General features: G+C 40.6%; 1 protein-coding gene across 2 annotated transcripts in view; it reads right to left on the minus strand.

The window, feature by feature from the left end:
* LOC118829144 (cytochrome c oxidase assembly protein COX16 homolog, mitochondrial) overlaps positions 1 to 19,575 on the minus strand; it is a 145,099-nt gene that overhangs the window by 102,111 nt on the left and 23,413 nt on the right. For both annotated transcript variants that reach the window (XM_036736111.1, XM_036736110.1), the window contains exon 2: positions 8,559 to 8,630. In XM_036736111.1, coding sequence (XP_036592006.1) covers positions 8,559 to 8,630 — 72 coding nt within the window. The remainder of the gene's footprint in view (positions 1 to 8,558; positions 8,631 to 19,575) is intronic.

The raw sequence follows: 19,575 nt of genomic DNA on the forward strand, positions 1-19,575 counted from the left end.
ACCCTTGCTTGTCTGTATCCCCTTCTAAATGCCCCTCTGTTCTCTTTTGTGTATTTGAAATGTTTCATTGCTGTTTATTTTCTTTTTTAGCCTCACTATCACTAACCATCAACTTTCCTCCTCCTCCTCCTCCTCTTTCTCCCCCCCAATACAGAAGTTCTCTCTTCTAAAATGTAGGTTTTTCAAGTAAAACAAATTGAACCATTGGCCAAGTCAGAAAACATGCACCTCTAATCTATCACCTCTCCCTCAAGAGGTGGGAGGCATGATTAACACTGGTCTTTTTTTGGCCGCTGCATTGATCGGAGTTCTTAAATCTTCCAATATTGTTTTTCTTCACAATGTTTTAATCCTCATATAAATTACTCTAACTCTGCCTGTTTTACCCTCTATCAATTCACACAAAAGTTCTCACCCTCTGGCTTCTGCCTTTGTCTCCTAGAGGCTAGATGTGAGGCCCCACCTCAGTCCCATCTCTCTGTCTCCTCGTACTGGCACCCACCAAGGGCTAACTTTGTCCCCTAGTGCAGCCCTGACAAGCCCCACCTGAATACCTATGAGCAGGCCCGTTTCATGTCTCCTGAACTGCCTGCCCCTTTGCCCCATCTCCTCTCCTAGAATAGCCACCTACTTAGAACTGGTTTTGTTCTCTGCTGTGGCTCAGACAGGCTGGGACTGCTGGCTCTGGCTGCAGCCCCCTTTCATGGTCTCTGACCAGAATCCCCACAGGTTTCACGCTGTCTCATTGTGTAGTGTTGGATTGGATGGAGGAGATTACTGGTTGCTCTTGGGTTTCATTGACCAATTCATCTTTGCTAGGTTGTCTCTCAGGGAAGGTGGACATGACTGGAACATGTCACAAATCCCCAAGCAACTTCCTAAGACTACAAATTGCCAAAGAGCTACCAATCAGGATTGGTAGAAAGAGCTTATCCTAAGCCAATGGAATCACAAAGATGGAGGAAAAGAAATCCTTCTACTGAAAAATATGAATATGATTCATTTCCTTCAAAATAATTAAGGGCATGGAGTCCTCATGCACAAAAAGGTTTAATAATTCTCTGGCAATCAGAGGGAAGCATTTTTAAGCATGAAGTCTTCCCTTAGAGATGGAGATGGGGATGGAGACCAGCGCAGTGACTACTTAAGGTCTTAGCATTTAAAAGATATAGAGGTCATATGAGATAACCTGTTCATTTAGATTTGGGAATTCCCTACAAGTTTCATAGGGATCCTATTTTAAAAGCAGAACCTTATGCAAAAGAAGTTTGGAGACACTGGGGGTATGTAATGTTTTCCTTCTGGAATTAAATTTGACCTCTTAAAATAAGGTGAAAAATATCTTTTTTACTGCTATTGTTCATTAGTAAGGGTCCCCAAAGTTAATACACTATTAACTTACCAAATGTATTCTAGGAAGCAACTTATTTCACCAAATAATTAATTCCCACTTCTGGAAAGTGGGTAGTTTCAAATCTCACCTTATAAACGAGAAAACTCAAGTAAAATTATTCTAGGAAAAGAGCCCATGTGCCCCTAATGATATTATCTTACATTTTCAACAAATCAATAAACATTTATTAGACATCTATTTGCGTGTAGAGCATTAGCCTAGGTAATGGCTAAGATAAACTGTTTAGCTAAGACATGGTCACTACCCTCATATAGCACACAGCCTAATAGGATATTGGATTTGAGGAACTACACAGACACAAATAATGACAGTAAAAATAATTTGAGATAAACGACATGAGAGTGGTTCAATCAAAGTGCTATGTGGGTCTGACAAGGGAATGGTCATTACTGACTCCAGAAAAACTTCCTGAAAGTGGCTGCATTTGAATATGACTTTAAAACACAGGCAGAGATTCAACAAGGGTATAGTCTAAGCCTAGGGAAAAAAAAAAAAAAAAAAGCAAAAGCATGTTGAAAAAGTGGGAGGCATATAAAAGATTGGTGAGCACTTCGTGGGGTTATTGGGAGAAAAGTGTTCTGTAAATTTTAAATCATTATGTAAATGTGAATTATTCCTATCATCGCCATCCTCATTAATATTACTATTACTGCAGTTTGTCTGGAGCACAGAGTGCATGGAAGAGAGTAGCAGGAGATAAAGGAACCAGTATAAACAGTATCAGAGTAGCATGAGCTACGGCAATGAATCTCACTTGGAATATTTATATACTGCCTTACAGTTTGTAAAATATTTTCATACAAATTAACTCGCTTGAGTCTCATAAAAAAAAAAACCCACAAGGTAGGCAAGACGGGCTTTTTAATTAGTATTTTACAGATAAAGAAACTGGCTCAGGGAGATAGGTTAAGTGTCTTCTTGCCTAATGTAATACTGCTAATAAGTAGTGGATCCTATATGAGAATCTAGGTCTTCTGTCACTTAGTTCATGTTGTTTTCTTTCTTTTCTTTTTCTCTTGATAAGTGAAACTTTTCCCCCTTAATTTTCTTTTTTTTTTTTTTTTTTTTTTTTTACCAATTCATTTTGTTTTGACACATCAGTCACTTTCAAATAAGGCCCACTGTACCCTTCACAAAAAAAAAAAAAGCTAGGCAAAACTCTGATTTAGTGGCCAATGTATTTTATACTATATATATGCTAACAGAATCTCTCCCAATACTATTACTAATTTTCTTGCTATAAATTCTACATTTTCTGGTCACAGAAAAGGCATCACTATTCCTCACTAAGGCTGTTCCTTCTACCTGTGCCCTTGGCCCATTCTGCCTTTAGCAGGACCTTGCTCTAGCAATCATGCCCCTTTAATCTCTATTCACCAGCTCCTTCTCATCTACCTAAAAACATATTCAAGTCTCCACAATACTTTTTTTTAAAAAGCATTTTCTTGACCCTTCCAGCCCCCACCATCCATTTCCTCCCTCTCCACCACCTCCTTGAATTGTTTATACCCAAAACCTCCAACTCCTCACTAACCACAATCTCTGGACCCCCACCCCCAACTAAGCTTCTGTCCCACCCATTCTACTTTAAGCTGCTTTCTATAGTATCACTAAAGACCACCTAATCAGCAAATTTAACAACCTTCGGAGGTTCTCATTCTCTGACACCTTTTTTTTCCCTTGGCTTTAGAGTCAGTATACTGTCCTGGCTCTTCACTTATCCCTCTGAGTGAGAAGGACATAATTTGTGAAGACTTCACAGGGTAAGAATATAGGGGCTACTCTCTTCTCACATTTCTGGAATGGGGAATGTCTGAGGGAGTAGGAGAGGCTTGGAATTTAACCTTGTAGTGACTTACCTAACTTCTGGAAAGTCGGGGCCTGAAGCTGCAGGTGCCCCTCTCTTCCCCCTCTCTCTGTATTAGCACAATAATTTTACCAAATAGGGAGATAATGGACTACCTGTGAGCTGTTTGTTCTCTGCTCCGGGAAGGTTCCCCTCTCCTTCCTCATTCCTTCTCGTTAGCCATATCATCGCCACATTAGCAGCCAAATAAGGAAAGTATGTATGGATTGGCTCTGTATTTTCGTGCCTAGATTGTAAGCTTGCCTCCCAGCCAATGGTAAGAAGGGATAGAGGTGGGCATCTTTGCATTAAGAGTATATCTATTGCTGCATTTCCTTTGTACTTTGCCTCCCTCCACTAGTTTCCTAGGGGAGGCGACGCCCAAATTGTAAAATAAATTCACTTTGCTTGTGCCTAAAGATGCCTCTCCTATTATTTAATTTTCCGTCCCTTACACCTCTGTTTAGACTCCTCTGTCTCCTTTGTTGGATCCTCCTCTAAGAGCCTGTCTTTGGCTCTCTGCTCTTCTCTCTCCACTCTCTCCCCAGCAATCTCATTCACTCCCCCAGTTTGTACTACCGCTTCTATGTGACTCAGGCCCAAATGGGTGTTTGCATAGTTCTGACTTCTATTCTGGGCTTCAGACCAGCATCTCAACCTGGACATTCCAGCAGCGACTCAAACTGGACACACCCAAAACATAATTTATTACCTCCCCCCAAAACCTGCTCCTGTCTCTGAGTTCACTATTTTGGTCGGTGGAAACACCATTTACTCTGCTTCCCACATTCCAAAACTTGAGGTTATACAGGGTTGTCCCAAAAGGCAAGGTGAGTTTTTAAGCTTAAAACTGCACTAAGACTTTGACTACATACAAATGCAGATCAGCCACTCCTCTGTAACTTAGAGGAATGCCTGGGGCATTGAGGTTGTATCTTTGTTCCCCCTCTTTATCTCTTATAGGCAATGAGTCACCAAGTATGACAGATTCCCACTCTACAATATCTATCTCCCCTCCTCTATTCCTAATGCCACCATCCCAGTAGAGGTTTCCATTACTACCTACCTGACTACTACAAATCGTCTCCTAATGTATCTTTTTACCTCCACTCTCTCCTCTGACCCTCCAATCTAGCCTTAATATATGTGTCAGCATATATTTGGTTACATCTCTATCTGGTTATATCACTCTTCTATTCAATGGCTCCCTACTGCCTCAAACTCCTTAACTTGACATACAAGGCCTTCCACTGGCACTATCACCTACTCTATTCCACCCACTCTATGTCTTAGTTAAACCAAATTCCTCTCTCTGATATGCTCTATGTTCTATCACTTCTGTACCATTACTTGTACCGCGCCTTTTGCCTGGGATGTCCTCCCTCTCCCATCCTTTTTATCTGTTGCATCTTCACCAGTCCTTTTAAAGCCCAACCCAAAGGCCTCTTTCTCCAAGATTCTCAGAGTAACAAATTTCCCCCACTGACCTCATGTAGCACTTTGTTTTGATTCTTTTTTTTTCTTTTTTTTTATTTAATATAGTTAGTTTTCAGCATTAATTTTCACAGGAGTTTGAATTACAAATTTTCTCCCCATTTCTCTCCCCGCCAACTCCAAGATGACGTATATTCTGGTTGCCCTGTTCCCCAGTCAGCCCTCCCTTCTGTCACCCCACTCGCCTCCCATTCCCTTTTCCCTTCCTTTCTTGTAGGGCAAGATAAATTTCTGCACCCCATTGCCTGTGTATCTTATTTTCTAGTTGCATGCAAAAACTTTTTTGTTTTTGTTTTTGAACAACTATTTTTTAAAACTTTGAGTTCCAAATTCTCTCCCCTCTTCCCTTCCCACCCACCCTCCCTAAGAAGTCACGCAATTCAACATGGGCCACATGCGTATCATTATGTATAACCCTTCCACAATACTCATGTTATAAAAGACTAATGACATTTTGCTTCTTCCTAACCTATTCCCCCTTTATTGAATTTTCTCCATTGACCCTGTCCCTTTTTCGAAAGTGTTGTTTTTGATTACCTTCACCCCCATCTGCCCTCCCTTCTATTGTCCTCCCTTTTTATCTTCTTCCTCCTTCTTTCCTGTGGGGTAAGCTACCCAATTGAGTATGTATGGTATTCCCTCTTCAGGTCAAATCTGATGAGGGCAAGATTCACTCATTCCCCCTCACCTGCCCCCTCTTCCCTTCCTACAGAACCACTTTTTCTTGCCACTTTTATGCGAGATAAGTTACCCCATTCTATCTCTCCCTATCTCCTTCTCTCAATATATTCCTCTCTCATCCCTTATTCATCTTCAACTCACCCTGTGCCCACTCTCTCTCTCTCTATATATATATATACACATACACATATACATACATACACACTCACATATACATATATATACACAAACATACATATATATGTATACACACACACACACACACACACACACACATATATATATATATATATATATACACATACATGCATATTCCCTTCGGCTACCCTAATACTGAGGTCTCATGAATCATACACATCATCTTTCCATGTAGGAATGTAAACAAAACAGTTCAACTTTAGTAAGTCCCTTGCAATTTCTTTTTCTTGTTCTTTTTCTTGATTACCTTTTCAAGCTTCTCTTGATTCTTGTGTTTGAAAGTCAAATTTTCTATTCAGTTCTGGTCTTTTCACTGAGAAAGCTTGAAAGTCCTCTATTTTATTGAAAATCCATATTTTGCCTTGGAGCATGATACTCAGTTTTGCTGGGTAGGTGATTCTTGGTTTTAATCCTAGTTCCACTGACCTCCAGAATATTGTATTCCAAGCCCTTCGATCTCTTAATGTAGAAGCTGCTAGATCTTGGATTATTCTGATTGTGTTTCCGCAATACTCAAATTGTTTCTTTCTGGCTGCTTGCAGTATTTTCTCCTTGACCTGGAAACTCTGGAATTTGGCGACAATATTCCTAGGAGATTTCTTTTGGGGATCTATTTGAGGAGGCGATCGGTGGATTCTTTCAATTTCTATTTTGCCCTGTGGCTCTAGAATATCAGGGCAGTTCTCCTTGATAATTTCTTGAAAGATGATATCTAGGCTCTTTTTGTGATCATGGCTTTCAGGCAGTCCAATAATTTTTAGATTATCTCTCCTGGATCTATTTTCCAGGTCAGCAGTTTTTCCAATGAGATATTTCACATTGTCTTCCATTTTTTCATTCCTTTGGTTCTATTTTATAATATCTTGATTTCTCATCAAGTCACTAGCTTCCATTTGCTCTAATCTAATTTTTAAGGTAGGATTTTCTTCAGTGGTCTTTTGGACCTCCTTTTCCATTTGGCTAATTCTGCCTTTCAAGGCATTCTTCTCCTCATTGGCTTTTTGGAGCTCTTTTGCCATTTGTGTTAGTCTATTTTTTAAGGTGTTGTTTTCTTCAGTATATTTTTTAGTATTTTTTTTGGGTCTCCTTTAGCAAGTCATTGACTTGTTTTTCATGGTTTTCTCGCATCCTTCTCATTTTTCTTCCCAATTTTTCCTCTACTTCTCTAACTTGCTTTTCCAAATCCTTTTTGAGCTCTTCTATGACCTGAGACCAGTTCACGTTTTTCTTGGAGGTTTTTGTTGTTGACTTCTTCTGTCTGTATGTTTTGGTCTTCTTTGTCACCAAAGAAGGATTCCAGAGTCTGAGACTGAATCTGGGTGCGTTTTCGCTGTCTGGCCATGTTCCCAGCCAACTTACTTGACCCCTGAATTTTTCAGCGGGGTATGACCGCTTGTAGACTAAAGAGTTCTATGTTCCAAGCTTAGGCACTGCCACACCAGCACTCGTCCTTCCCCAAGAACCCCCAATCCATCACTCCTGCTCTGATCTGCCACTTAATTCCTCCCACCAGGTGGGCCTGGGGCCGGAAGCTATTGTAGCTGTAGTTCTGTAGCTGCCCCACCTCTGCTGCCCCTGGGGCGGTAGCTGAACCGTAAACTCTATCCCTGTCCCCTGCAGCCTTTTCCACTAATCTTCTCTGTTGTCTTTGGTGTTTATGGGTTGAGAAGTCTGGTAACTGCTGCAGCTCACTGATTCAGGGCGCTAGGGCACGCTCCACCCGGCTCCTGGTCTGGTTGGTCTGCGTCACCCATGCTGGGCTCTGCTCTGCTCAGCTCCACTCCCCTCCGCTCCCAGCTCCGTGCGGGATAGACCTTACCCAGAGACTATCCAGGCTGTCCTGGGCTAGAGCCCTGCTTCCCTCCGCCACTTTGTGGGTTCTGCAGTTCTGGAATTGGTTCAGAGCCATTTTTAATAGGTTTTTGGAGGGACTTGGTGGGGAGCTCACGCTAGTCCCTGCTTTCCAGCTGCCATCTTGGCTCCACCCCCCCCACTTTGTTTTGATTCTAATCCACTTATCAAGTAATAATACATATTGTACTTAGCTTATTTCTTAAACTCTTACTAGACTGTTAGCTCCAGGAGGACAGGGATAATCTCTTCTAACTTATCTCTCTTAGCACCTAGTATAGTGCTCTGTACATCACTGGAGCTTAATAAATATTGGCTTAATGCTGAATGAATGAGCCTACAGTTTTTTTGTCTTTGAGAACAATAATGGTTCTATTCTCAAACCCAAACTTTATTTTCCCCATCAACAATAATGAAGTTTCCTAAGAAAGCTTCCTAGAAAGGAAACCTCAGAAACATTCTACCTATGTTACAGAAATTAAATGTGCACCTCTGGATAAAGGTACATAGCATTCTTGTATGAAATTTGATCTGAATTTTACAATAAAATACTCATGTACAACAATTATAGAAGATGTACAAATCTGTGATTACTTAAACAATCTATTGCTATGGACTGTTTAATTAACTATATTTTAGGAACTAAAATAACTATCTCTATATTCTTTGGTCTCCACTAAAACCTAACACCAACTCTGCTGAGGCTTATTTTGTACCAAAATACCTTCATACTTACAGATTCTTTCAACAAATTGAGGGCAGAATTGCTGAATACTTTAAAACACATCATAAATCTTTACAATGACCTTGTGTGCGATAACTATTGTCATTTTAAAGATTAGGAAATAGACCCAAGGCTACCCAGTGACTCAGAAGTGGCAGGAATAGAAACCATAGGCAATGAGACACGATGCTGCTTGTAAAGGAGTTAGCAAGGCCACTAAGTCCTTGATAAAAGAAACTGTCTATTCTAAAAGCAGAATTTCCTATTAAACAATTATTCTTCCCAAAGTACACACACCCATACATTTTGTCACCTCCAATCACAGCTCTTTTCCAACATAACACTCTTACCTTGGCCTTCACTGCATCATAACGGATTTGAGAAAACTCCCGGAGACCAAAAGATCCTCCAATGATGAGTACCTAAAATGTGAAAATAAAGGGAAAGCACAGTCAGAAAAGTAGAATACCAATATCTCTTTGCATTTCTGATCCTAATGCCAGCAGAATCAGAGCCACTGGGTGGACCAGGAAGGATAACATGACAGGTTTCAAAGATAATAATAATGAGAACATACAGGCTACTCTAGTTAAGCTTTTATCCATTTTTCCAGCTTGAGGCTGTACCGTCAGCTCATTATCACACAAGATCTTTAGGAAGTGCTCTTAGACTACTAGAGCCAAGGAGATTAAGGAAAAGAAGAAAAAGGGCCCATACGTTAAAATTAATGGTCACTTTTTTGTGGTGGCAAAGAACTGGAAACTAAGGGGGTGCATATCAGTTGGGGAGTGACTGTAAAAATTATGGCATATGAATGTGATGTAATACATTCATGAAATGACAAAAGGGATGAGTTCAGAGAAACTTTGTTAGACTTGTATGAATTGATGCAGAGTAAAGTGACAACCAGAAGAACAATTTATACTATAACAATATTTTGAAAACAAACAACTTTGAAATATTTAAGAACACTGATCAGCATTCAATGACCAACCAAAAATCTGGAAGACTGTATAAGTATTTAAGGTGGGACTTTTTTTTACAGTTTTCTCTTTTGAAGTACTTATTTAATCAAGCACCCTTGATGAGTTTGGCCTTTGTTTCTTTGATTAAATCAGGAGTCTTTCATGACCTGTTTACCTCAAGGGAAAGCCTAATTTACATGGGTTTGAGTCACATGTTTGTGATGCACTTTGACCCTGAAAAGGCTTTTAGGTAGAGTGAGTTTGAGTTGCACATTGTAACGCCCTTTGACCCTAAACAGGGTATATAAACTCAGAGGTTTGCATTTTGCCTTTGGGGCTCCCACTCACTGGAAGAGTGTTGGTGTGGAAACTCTGGGTAGCAGCTAGAACCCACCCCACTCCCACCCCCGGCTTTGAAGAATCCCAGATGTTGATGCTTCTCTGATAACTATGTATTGCTACGGATAGACTGGTTTGTGTTGTTTGCTCTGTTGATATTGTCTCTGTAATTTCTGTTTGTATTTGCGCTGAAGTTCAGGGTGCCAGCTTTTCCCCCTGAACTAAGTAAATGATATATGTATGTTTGATTAAAGTGAGATTGTTAACCCCTTAAAGTTGCTTTCCTTAGAAAAGCAGATCAAAGAACCTGTGCTGGCAGCTCTTGTTGCTGGTCTCATTGGGTCTTACACTTCAACAGCAACTGCTAGCCAAACTGTTGTTACAAAGACTAAGGATGAAGCCTGCTATCTACCTTCAGGTAATGGATCAAAATTCTGAATAAGATAGATATAGATATATAGATATGTGTGTATGTGTATATGTATGTGTGTATATATATTTTTGAACATGGACAGTGTGCATTTTCTTTTTCTTTTTTTCCAATGAGGGTAGGAGGGAAGATAAATGCTTTTTAAATGGAAAATAAAAAACAAAAAAAAATGTGTTAAGATGCCCTTAGAATGTGGTTACTTTACATGCAGATCTCATAAGCAGAAATAATCTTATTTACTTTTCCATAAAGGCTTATGAGACTTTCATGGGCCAGGCCACAGTTCTCCTCAGCATTATGCCTTTAAAATAGCCACCCTCCACATCACTGATGCTGCTTGTGAAAATACTTGCATTTCTTATCCTTCAGTAACTTCACTGGCAGTCTATGTTCTAGACTAGACTTTAGTTTTGTGTACTTTCTATTGCCAGAGAAATAAATAAAAAAACTCTTTTTATAGAATCTATCAAAGCATGAATACATAAAGTTCATATTCTTGTCTTTGAGCTCCTCAGAAGAGGACTTTTGTTTGAGTATTTCTCTTTATTATATAACTGTTTACACGAAAAGCACTCTGCAAATATTAATTAACAGTAAATTTCTGGTGAAGCTTTTATTGTCAATTCACTAAAAAAATGAGCATTTCAACCATCTGAGGTTTTTATATTTAGTAAATACAAACAACACATAAAACACCATAAAAACCCAACCAGTATGCAGATCCACATAATTAGCATAATTTCAAACCACTCTGTACAACTGCTACTCTGTGGGAAGTGGATATAACAGAGCAATCTGAAATGAAAGGCCAGAGGCTTGAGGTCTTTTCTAACTGATTCATTATGTACCGAAGGGTCCTGGTAATCCTCAAACTCTGCTTCTTCTCCAAGCCTTACCCAGCTAATCCCACCAGACTAGAGTCACTTTCACTTTGCACCCTTTCCACACAGAGCCGCAATCTGTACTTTATTTATTAAACACCATTAACGTAAGATATTTTAAAGTTTATATAAGATACAGCCCCTATTACCGTGAATCCTACAGTCTGGCGACAACATGGAAATGACTATAGTGAAACGCCTTTGTTGTGAAGTACTGCGGCCTAAGAAAGGTGCCATCTGGTGGTGAAAACCCTCTCTGCACTTAACTAGCCTGGTTCTAGCTGCAGAAACCATCTACTGCTGCAACACTGTCTCTAAAGTCATTTCACAGAGCCCTGTGCTTTTTGGCTCACCAGAAAGAATTCCATGCTACGATGTGACATCAAGGTAGAACTCTGGTGGAGAATCTCAATGTAATCACTCCACGAGAGGTGCCAAAAAAAAAAAGGTTGACATTTATAAACACCAACTCTTGTACATATCTCATTTAATTAAACACAAAATGTTATATGAGGTCTAAAGGGGGAAGGGGGAGAAAGGTGTTTATCAACAAGTGGACTCACTGAAAATTTCCTAGAGCAGGTAACACCTGAGTTGGGCTTTAGAGGATGGGGAGGGATTTACTAAGGAAATTCCAGGCGTAGGAAATAGATATAGCAAAATGTGGGGTGTATAAGGAGAGATGTCAAAAATTTCAGATTATCTGCAGCTCAGCACACAAGGCAGGATGGCAGTATGAGATAAGGCTAGAAAAGGAGGATGACACCAAATCATAGACAATCATGAAGGACAGTCAAAGGAGCGTGAGGTTACTTGGTAAGCAATAGGAAGGCATCGAGGGGTTCTGCCAAAGTAACAGGAGCAGATACCCATAAAGAAGAGAAGTTTGACAATAGAGAGAAGAAAATAAAATTAGGAAGACCTATTAAGAGCCCAACAATACAAGCAGGTAGTAATGAAAGCCCATATAATGGTAGTAGCATTGAAAACATAGGAAATATAGAGACCTGGCAAAGACAAAACTGACAATATTTGACAAATGATCTGATATAAGTAAGGCAGAAGGAAGTATCAAAGATAATCCCACAGGGCTCAATTACTGAGTCAAATGACAGAATCAGAAGGGGAGTTTTGAAGAACAACAATCAGCACCTTTTTAGACATGTTGAGTCTAAGATCTATGAATAGATATAGGTAGTTGGGAATTCTGAAAGGTGTGCCACCTCCTATCTCCTGACTGAGCCCCGATACTCCTTGTGCTATAATGCCCACTGCTTATGCTTTCAATAAGGTGAAGTTCCTGATATCTCACAAGACAGAGCAATGACACCTGCCAAAAGGGACCCTGAATTTAATAATCACCTACCCTCCCTCAATGGACGTGTCCCTATTCAATGATGCTCTGCCTGGACTCGTTCCCTGAGGCTTAGCATACGCCTAACCCTTTTTTACTCTCCTGATTCCAGTGATACTGAACCTCTGACTGGTGAAGAGCAAACTCTCCTCTTTGGAGCCCAGATTTCTAACTCCTTTCCTATAAAACTTTTCAATCCCACCTACTGTTCTTTTCACTGTTCCCTCTGCAAACTTCTCATCTTAATACTAGAAGGACAAGGCAGGTCAAGTGATATCAAAAAATTATAGTTCTACTTTGAAATAAAAATTTCATCCCACTATCTCCATTTTCTTTGTCTAATGAATAGAAAAAAAACATATTAGGTTAATTAAAGGACCTTGGTCCTCTGAGGTATTCTTAAATTCTGGTCCTTTTAGAGTTAAACCTCTTCCTCTCTCATGTTTCATCTTCTAAGCACTCACTGAGACCTGGCTTTTCCCTGACAATACTGCATCCCAAGCCATACCAGCTACACTTTTTCTCATATCCCTTGACTCACTGGTCACAATCAGATAGTCAGAACATTCTTGCTCCCCACTGCCAATTTGAGACTCGGCCTTTACCATCATTACCATGTAAGCTATTAAAACTTGAAGGGTCACTAAGACTTTTGGCATACGTCATGTTTTCTCAAATACTGTAACTTTTTTCCCTCAATCTAATGAATTCCCTCCACCCCCACTCCCCCTGAGCTGTACATAACAGAGTCGGTCATACCCTTGCTCTTAGTCCACATCCACAAGTGTTCCGCTTCCATTTACCAAAATTCTTTTATTCAACCAGAGTTTTTTATCATTGTACCTCTCCCTTTGCCTTAGTATTTACCTAAACCTATTCTTTGTTGTCACCTTCAACTCCAACATCCCTACATTCCTTTCCCAGGCTGTCACTGGTAAATAAGCCATAATCTCTCTTCCAAATCTGGATACCATGGTGAACCAGTTCTCTTCTCTCAAGTCCCTGAATCCCCATATCCTATCACTGATCTTGCCCTGGAAAGATTGCCTCAGATTATTCCCACCATTTGCTGCCTTCACGCCTGCTCATATGCTGCTGAAAGAAGCTGGAGAAAATAATGAAACCAAACTGAGTGGGCTCACTATAAATGTATGTTAAAAAATCCCAAGTGGTCCCTCACTGTGGCTAGGCAATCCTTTCACACCTCCTTAATTAACTCACTCTCCCACCCACACAGCAGCTTTCCCAAAACCTTTTCCTCCCTCCTCAAACCTCCAAGTGTTTCCTTTCCCTCCCCTCCCCTCCCCTCCCCTCCCCTCTCAGCTGAGAACCTTCCTTCCTATTTTACTGAAAAAACTGAGGCCATTTGCTGAGAGCTCTTCTCACTTTACCATAATGCCTTCCCTTCCTTCACCTTTCTCACAGGAAGAGGTGGCTCTTCTCTCTGCCAAGGCAAACTCCTTGATCTGATTTTATCCCACCTTCTCCATTAGACTGTCTATCATCCACCTCCCATTCTCTCACTTATCTTTAGTCTTTCCTTGTCTACTCATCATTTCCTTCCTGCCTACAAAACATGTCTCCCCCATATTGAAAAATTCATCTCCACTAGCTATCATTCCATATCTTTCTTCCCTTTTGTGACTGAGCTCCTTGAGAAGGCCATCTACAATAGGTGCCTCCACTTCCACTTTTCTTAATTCTCTAGAATCTGGCTTCCAAACTCATCATTCAGCTGAAACTACTCTCTCCCAAGTTACCAAGGATCTCTCAATTTCCAAATCAAATGAGTTTTTTTTTTTTCAATCTTCATCCTTCCTGACCTCTCTGCAGCCTCTGAGACACTATCGATTACTCCCGTCTCCTTAATGTTCTCCTCTCTCTAGGTTTCCATGCAATTCCTCTATCCTGATTCTCCTTCTCTCTTTCTGACCACTCCTTCTCATTCTGTTCTGGATCTTGGTACAGGTCAGGCCTGCTAATCGTGGATTTCCCACAAGGCTCTGACCTAGGACATTTTTCTTCTGTATCACAGGTCAGCAAACTATTGCCCACAGACCAAATCCAGCCTACTGGTTTTTCTAGGCCAGTGAGCTAAGAATGATTTTTACATTTTAAAAGTTTTATTCTATTTTAAAATGTAAAAACCATTCTTAGCTTGCAGGCATACAAAAACAGGTTGGATTTGGCCCTCTACCTTAGTTTGCTGACCCTGCTTTATACTATTTCACCTGGTAATCTCATAAGCTCCCATAGATTCAAAAGATCATCTCTATATTAATGATACTCAGCTCTACATATCCAGCCCTAATCCTTCTCTTGATCTCTAGACTTGCATCTCTAACTGCCTGTTGGACCTCTCAAACTGGATGCCCTATACACATCTTAACCTCAATATATCCAAAACTGAATTCATTATCTTTCCTCCCCAAACCCTTCCTGAGGATACTACCATCCTCCCAGTCACCCAAGCTTACAACTTTGCTCTCTCTCACCACCCCCATATCCAATCTGCTGCCAAGTCCTATCAATTTTACCTTCTTAATGTCACTTATATATGTCCCTTTCTATCCTCTGACCCTGCCATCACCTTAGAGCAGGTTATTGTCATCTTATGCCTGGACTATTATAATAGCCTGCTAGTGGGTCTTCCTGACACAAGACTCTTCTCACTCCAGTCCATTCTCCAGTCAGCCATCAAAATGGTCTTCCTAAAACAGAGATCTGACCATGTGTGGGGCAGTTGACAAATTAAAATCAGAGGCTTCTCAAGGTAGAAAGTAGAAAGGAATTTTATTACGATCCCACGGGAAAGGGCAACTCACACACCAAGAGTTCTCTCAGTGTCAGAGCCAGTCAAATACAGAAAATACAGGTTTTTATAGGTCCCCTCCCAACCCCCTTCTTCTAGGCTCAAAATCGCAAGCCTTGAGGGTACAAACCCAGTTCACTCTGGCTCTCATTGATTGGCCAATAATAGGTCCCAGGCCAAGCTCCCCTTAGCGGTCATTGTTTGGGCCCAGACTGGCTTAAAGCAAATTTAAATAGCAATTGTTTCTGTTTTGGTCAGAAACCCAGATGGTCTTCCCCTCCCAGATTGATTTTTTTTTTTCGACCAGATAAAAGAAGCCATTCTTTAGCTCATTTTTTACCTAGCCTTAATCACTGAATGGGTGTTACCTCAGTCAAACTGATACCTGGGAAAGACCTTAGCTTAAAAATGCCAAGGTGTTCCCACTGCATCCAGTCCAGATTTATATCTTGCCAGTGGGCCCAGATGGTTCCGGAGGAGAAAGTGAGGCTGGTGACTTTGGAATGTGAAGAGAGATAAGAAAGAGCATTTTCTTATTACAACAACTTTAACAACAAAGAGTCAGATAACATACTCTCTTCACACAGAGACACATAACACAAAACAGATACAGACAGAATTAGCTAGTCTACCCCCAGTGGGTTATTGTCACCCATCCCTGGGCTGAGGCTCACAAGATCTCGCCCCAACCCCAATATCATGTTTAATTGTTCTTTGTACCATAGGAACTTTTCCTTCTGGAGTAAGATATATTTTTAAAATGTTCCATATGGAAAAGGTTGATATTGGGAAGTATTCTGGTCCATCCTCCCTTAATCTTTCACTCATTTGTTTTCCAATAATCTCCCATCTTTCTAAATCAACTGTACCTTCTTGTTTTTGCTCTTCTGTTATACAAAAACCTCTTTCTGTTAAATTTTTCTTAATACTTGCAGATACAGATCCCTATCCTTAAATTGTATCTGCCTCATATTTAAATCTCTAAATCTCTAAATTTCTAAATCTCTACAATCCCCCAGTAAGCCTAGTGATAATTAATCCGGAGCCTGTACTGGTAAGACATTACTCTACCTCTTCCAAGGCCCAGACTTGTGGTCCCTGTTCCAGGCGCCACCTGTGAACAGCCAGACGATTGTGTGGATGGAGTAATGAAATGCAAAAAGACAAAGACATAGGGCTAGGCAAGTCATATAGTCGGGCTATAGACTGATTTTAATGGAGTTACTGACAGTATTTTATACAGGTTAATCACTGAGTCATCCTAACCTTCTCAGAAGAGTACAATGGAGCATTGGTTAATATTTTTATCTCCTTGTTCCTGGGAACAAGACGCCAGTCTCCTACAAGCTAAACCAAACTGAAACATTTCAGTTCTTTCCCATGTGGATAATCAGCTACGAAGGCAGGTTTTCTTTGCCACATCTTCTTATCCTAAACATGGCCTTTGCTGTGCATAGACCCATCCTCAATTGGCCCTGCCTTACACAGGTCTAAGAGGCCTAAACAAGATATAGCTGGCTCCCCACAGGTGACTTTGCACAGCGCTCCCTCACCTAAATCCAATTCACTTACAAGTCATAGCATCACCTTCCTGATGTCATTGTCCTCTTTAAGAACAAAGGATAAACAACATTCAATAAAGTTTAGTGGTTCTGTCACCTCCAGAATCAAATATAAAACCTTGGTTGGCATTCAAAGCCCTTCACAAACTCATCCCCTCCTACTATCTTTCCAGTCGTCTTATACCTCTCTCCCTTCCCCTTCCCTCTGCCACACAAGCTGTGATTCAAGGATACAGGCCTCTCTGGTGTTGCTCAAACAAGATACTCCATCTTGTCTCCAGGCATTTTCACTGACTGTCTCCTATACCTGAAATTCTCTCCCTCCTCATCTCTACCTCCTAAATTTCCTGGCTCCCTTCAAGTCCCAGCTGAAATCCCACCTTCTATGAGAAGCCTTTCTTGATTTCCCCTCCCTTCGTTCTAGTGATTATCTCCAATTTATCTTTTACATATCTTGTTTGCACAGAGTTATCTTCATGGCCACTCCCATTAGACTGAGTTCCCCAAGAGCAGGAATTGCCTTTGGCCTTTCTTTGTATCCCCAGTGCTTATGCAAAGCATCTGGCACATATTTAGGTACTTAATAAATGCTTACTGACTGACTTCATTCCAGTCTCTGATGAAAAGGTGGCCCTTCCCCTAGCCAAGGCAAACCCTGCCCCTACATGCACAATTGGAGCCATTCCCCAAGAGCTTCCTCTTCTTTTTTATCTCATACCCCACTTACATTATCCTCATTATCTCTCTGTATTCAGTCTGTGACGAAGATGGAGCCTTTCTTCTTGCCAAGGACAACCCCTCCATTTGGGATAGGGATTCCATCCCTCTCCATCTTCTCAATAGACTATCCTCACTCTCATCTCCCCTTTCTCTCTAATCTTCCACCTCTTCCTATTTTCTGGCTACTTTCTTTCTGCCTACAAATACACCCATGTCTCCCTGACCCTTAAAAAAAAACCTCACCAGATCCTGCCATCCTATCATCCTACATCTTCCCTTCCTTTCTCTGCTAAACTCCTTGAAAAAACCATTTATACAACTTTCTTCAACTTCCTCTATGCACTGCCTTCTACATCCAACCTGGTTGCTGACCTTATCTTTCAAATGAAGCTATTCACTCCAAAGTTATCAATGGACTCTCTACACATAATGGCAATTTTCTCAATCCTCATCCTTCTTGACCTCCCCGTAGCATCTGGCACAGCTGACAATCTTCTCCACCTGAATACTCTTTCTTGTCTGGGATTGTGTTAAACTGCTCCCCTGCTTCTCTTCCTACTTTTCTGACTGCTCCATCTCAGCCTCCTGTGATATATCTTCATTCATGTCAGTCACAGTAACCAGGTATCTCCAAGTCTCAGTCTCAGGCTCTTTTGTCTCTCTGTTACCTCACTTGGCAACCTCTGTCACCTTCCAGTTCAATTATCATCAGCATAGGAATGATTCCCAGATCTTTATTTCACCCCTAGTCTCTCCCCTGAGCTCCAGCCCTACATCACCAATTGCCTATTAAATATTTCAAGTTAGATGTCCTGCGAACATCTATTCTGTATGCATCTTATATGTACCTATTTACATATGTGTTGTCTCTCCCTCTTTAGAATATAAGCTCCTTGAAGACAAGAATTGCACTTCTCAGCTATGTGAACCCGAAGTCATTAAATCTCTATACCTCTCTTTACATCCCCAGTGCTTAGCACACTGGCCAGAAGTAAGGGTTTGAGGAAGGCTCGTTGACTGATTGAGAATCACCTACATAGAAATGATTATTGAAGCTGTAAGAAAGAATGTGATGGCTAAGGCAGAATGTGCAGAGAGAGAAGAAAAGAAAGCCAAGGCTTGGGAAATACCTTCCTTAATTGGCTAAGACAAAGAAAAGGAACAAAGGGAGTGGTTAAAGCTGGAAGCTGTGGTACCTTTGATACCTTGAGGCCAAAAGGTTAATAATAACAAAATATTTATTAAGATTTATAAAGCATTTTCCTCATAACAACTCTGCAAAATTGGCAGTATAAATATTGTTCACACTTTGCAGAGTTTAAGGCTCATAATTCACAACTACCAATAATGGTGGCATGAGGGATAGTCTCCACTCAAGACAAACATAGCCAAGGAAGAGAAAATGCACGGGCTCCCATGATCACAAAACATCCTCAGGCTTCCAACGATATCCACTGCAAAAGTCACCTACACAATGATCTGTGCTATTATGTGTAATTTCCTTCCAGTTTGGAGAAAAAAGACTGGTAAATGATAAGTTTCATATCTACCCACTGTTTGATGTACTAAAATGTCAGATTCTTCCATCTAGTTGTATGTCAAAGCCAAGGCATTCTTTAAAAAAACAAAGTTTAAATTTGAAAGTACGAGATTTTTAAAAGGTCAAGGAAAGGCTTTTGTTTTTTAAAACTGGAATGCCCTCAGCATATTGGGCCTGGAATTAGGAAGACCTGACTTCAGACCTGACCTCAGACATTTACTTTCTACGACCCTAGGAAAATCACTTAATATCTGTTTGCCTCAGTTTCCTCATTTGTAAAATGGGGATAATAACAGAACTTACCTCCCAGGGTTGTTGTGAGGATCAAATGAGGTAATATTTGTAAAGCACTTGGCACATAGTAAGCGCTATGCAAATGTTAGCTACTATTATTACATTTGTAGGCAGATAGGAAAAAGCCAGAGAATATTGAAAAATGAGTGCAAGGGAATGATTACATTATCCTAGAGAAAACAGAAGGGGCGAGGATTTAGGTGGCACCGCGAATAAAGGACACAACTTGAAGTCATGGAGACCTGAGTTTGAATCCTGCCTCAGACACTTCTCAGCTATGTGAACCTGGAAATCACTCCACCTCTATTCCTCAGTTTTCTCACCTATAAAGTGGAGATAACAACGGCACACATATCACAGGATTTTTGTGAGAATCAAATAAGTTAACGTATACAAAGCACTTTGAAAAGCTTAAAGTGCTACATAAGTGCTAGCTATTAATGTTATTTCTGATCATCAAGGGTACAGTG

This window comes from Trichosurus vulpecula, chromosome 8 (assembly GCF_011100635.1).
Source record: "Trichosurus vulpecula isolate mTriVul1 chromosome 8, mTriVul1.pri, whole genome shotgun sequence".
Lineage (NCBI taxonomy): Eukaryota > Metazoa > Chordata > Mammalia > Diprotodontia > Phalangeridae > Trichosurus > Trichosurus vulpecula.